This window comes from Juglans regia, chromosome 2 (genome assembly GCF_001411555.2).
Source record: "Juglans regia cultivar Chandler chromosome 2, Walnut 2.0, whole genome shotgun sequence".
In the NCBI taxonomy this organism is placed as follows: Eukaryota; Viridiplantae; Streptophyta; class Magnoliopsida; order Fagales; family Juglandaceae; genus Juglans; species Juglans regia.
In genome coordinates, this window is record NC_049902.1 from 4,875,789 (window position 1) to 4,879,134 (window position 3,346).

A 3,346-nucleotide genomic window follows, 5' to 3' on the forward strand; every position below is an offset into this window, starting at 1 on the left:
CTAGTCAGTAGTGTCCTCTCGGTATAAATTCTTATTGACTGATAACTAGATATTTTTTCTTTTAAGCCGTTAAGAGTTTTAGGCTAGTCGATTTACCTACTCTATGTTAACTAGTAATTGGTGTTAAAATATTAGGATCTCAATGTTAGGATAATACTTTTGACATTCAGACAAGCATGCTAGCTTGTTCTGTATCGAATTTCCAGTCTATTATTTTAATATTTCAATACTTTTGACATTCAGAAAAGCATGCTAGCTCTCTATCCCTTCTCTGCCAAACTATAGCTCTCACTCCCACTCAATCTTTGTTCCAGATCGATTTCCAATTGCATATTGGAGCTCCCTCGCCGGAATATTGCATATCGAAGTATTTTTAGGAGACCATTTTCAGGTAATAGGAACCAACTCCCTAACCCTCCGGGTACGAGGCATTAGATATCATTTATTTGGATTTTTACATAGCATTTTTATTCTGTACATAGAACGAAATGTAGCTGCTTTCAGGTATAATATGAGATGAAGGTAGATAGTATATGCAAGCAATACAGGGTCGAGAGCCTGCTCAATTTCCAGTTGATTTCAACTTACGTGTTACCAATACCCCTAGTGAAATTGCCAAGATGGCTGTCATAAGAATTCCCTTATTTCTTTTAAGCATCTCCACAACATTTTCCGAATCTGTATTCTTCAAATCCTTTGTGCAGATCTCTCCAGAGAACCCTACATTTCTCTTTTCGTCTACCACTTGCTTTGGTACAGTGACAAAGAGAACCTCACCAATGAATTTTGCAGTGGTCTTATCCATGTCCGTATTTTTTGGCACTTCAAAGGTTTTTTTGAAAGAAACAATTTTTTCTTCATGTGCTTTCCTTTCTCCACTGATCATCAAGTCGCCAGAGCAAGTAACCTGAAGCTTAAGCTCATCCTTCTTGAAACCTAAAAGACCACACAAAATGAGAAAAACTAAGTACATTATTCTTGATTTCATCCATAACACGGTACTAAATGCATTTGTTGGAATACAATATTTTTTCACTTTTCCATAAAGCTTCCATGACAAAATTTTCGAGTTTCATATACGTACCCTTTTCAATGGCTGTCATAAGAATTCCCTTATTTCTTTTAAGCATCTCCACAACATTTTCCGAATCTGTATTCTTCAAATCCTTTGTGCAGATCTCTCCAGAGAACCCTACATTTCTCTTTTCGTCTACCACTTGCTTTGGTACAGTGACAAAGAGAACCTCACCAATGAATTTTGCAGTGGTCTTATCCATGTTCGTATTTTTTGGCACTTCAATGGTTTTTTTGAAAGAAACAATTTTTTCTTCATGTGCTTTCCTTTCTCCACTGATCATCAAGTCGCCAGAGCAAGTAACCTGAAGCTCAAGCTCATCCTTCTTGAAACCTAAAAGACCACACAAAATGAGAAAAACTAAGTACATTATTCTTGATTTCATCCATAACACGGTACTAAATGCATTTGTTGGAATACAATATTTTTTCACTTTTCCATAAAGCTTCCATGACAAAATTTTCGAGTTTCATATACGTACCCTTTTCAATGCCTAGAAAAAGTTATTCCCACCTTTCCATGAAGAAAAATAACTCACCAGTTTTTCCTTGAGGAAGATGGTAAACTTTTCCCCAATAAATAAATAGACAACATTTTGCAAGAATAAACTCTGCAGCTTTTGGTGAGCATTTAGTTAACCTATCAATATGCTTTTCTTCACAGAAGGTTTTACAAGTGTAATGGCAGGAAGAAATTAAGACATTATATGCCAGGTAAGGGAAAGTGAAGGTCTCCCCCCTAAATATTTACATGAAGTTTTATCTGGAAAAGAATTTACAGTGTTTTTAAGTAGAAATGGTGACGGAGTTTAGCAGATTCATTACCAGGCAGATTAACAACGAGAGAGTGGGTTCTTGGGTTCTCCATCCAACATGAAGAAGGTACAAATTCTTCAACTACTGGGTTTTGCGAGCTTGTTCTCCCTCCATTTGCCATAGATGAAAAGCTGAACTTTGTTAAAGATGATGAATGTTGATGAGGTGATGCTTTGTATTAATGTAATTTGATGCAGTCATATTTATTTGAAAATGATTATGAGCTAATAAAGTTTGCTTTTTCGACAAGGATTGAAACTTGAAATACAAACGCTTTCCTTCATGTGGTATTATGCTTCCTTATTCCAAGCTTTACCTGTTGGGAAAATTAAGTTTTGAGTGGCCGGTGGAAAACAGGAAAGGTACTCTATTCTTTGCTTTCCTGGTGCCCAAACTCCAAACCACCTCTTTCGGCCTAGAAAGTTTATTGCCTTGATATGCTCTTGCATGAACATGAAATTCATACACGCACAACTTGTAAAACCCGGCTCATTGCTTCACTCACGTACATGAATAACGTCTCTCATTTCCGTCACACGAATAACACCATCTTTCCTTTTTTCTTCATGCACGTTTTCCTTCCCTTTGTTTTAAGTGTTCTGTTTTCTATTTATAGCCAATATATAGATTATGTAACGCCCCAAACCCGGGTGGCTTGGAGAATTACTACTTGTCACTCATAAACATGTCTCCCAACACATCCAAAGAAAATTCTCCAAAAACTTCATAAATGAAATCAATCTCAAATCTTCTCAATAATCTCATTACAAACTCCACACAATCTTTAATGCAATAATAATAAATCAAAGGCGTCCATAACCTCCCGGTAGTCATAACAAACCAACTAAATATTTCATAAGTCTTACTAAACTCAAGACATAAATAAAACTCAAAGACATTAAGACCAAGAACACCAGAAGTCCTTCTTCTACCAACATCTCCTCAGCTTAAACACAAACAGCATTCTAATCCAGGTCCTCATTTGGACTCACCACATCATCTGAAAAATATTATAATGATAGGGGGTGAGTTATCAACAACTCAATAAGCAGAAATCATATGCTAGCGTACAAACATGAGCATTTATAAAGTAGAGTATGCAGAACAAAATATTTTTCAGAGTTATCATGCAGAACATAACATATTTTCAAAATAACAGAGCGATGGTTTTAAGACAAATAAAATCCATAGTACTTTGGCACGACATAAACTGAGTATCATCATCAGATCAAAACAGAGCATCAAACAGAGCAGAGACCATGTTTCACCCCCGTGGTAGGGTTGTGCTAACCCCAGTGGCCAAACCAGGCAGAGGCAGAGGTGAAATCTTTCATTTATTCTTCTCGGAGCCCCGAGTGTACACACAGGAAAGACCACAATAAAACTACTTTGTTTCCAAAGTGGATGCACTCAGAGACAGAGAAGTTGGTACCAACCCAAACAGAGCAGAGCATAA

The 3,346-nt window shown here is 36.7% G+C and overlaps 1 protein-coding gene across 1 annotated transcript; it reads right to left on the minus strand.

The window, feature by feature from the left end:
• Positions 1 to 395: 395 nt before the first annotated feature.
• Positions 396 to 2,102, minus strand: LOC108999149. The gene is made up of 3 exons (XM_018975945.2): positions 1,900 to 2,102; positions 1,085 to 1,408; positions 396 to 936 (listed from the first exon to the last, which is right to left on the minus strand). The coding sequence occupies exons 1-3, from the start codon at positions 2,009 to 2,011 to the stop codon at positions 563 to 565; spliced, it is 810 nt and encodes a 269-aa protein (XP_018831490.1). The 5' UTR covers positions 2,012 to 2,102; the 3' UTR covers positions 396 to 562.
• Between the last annotated feature and the right edge of the window lie 1,244 nt (positions 2,103 to 3,346).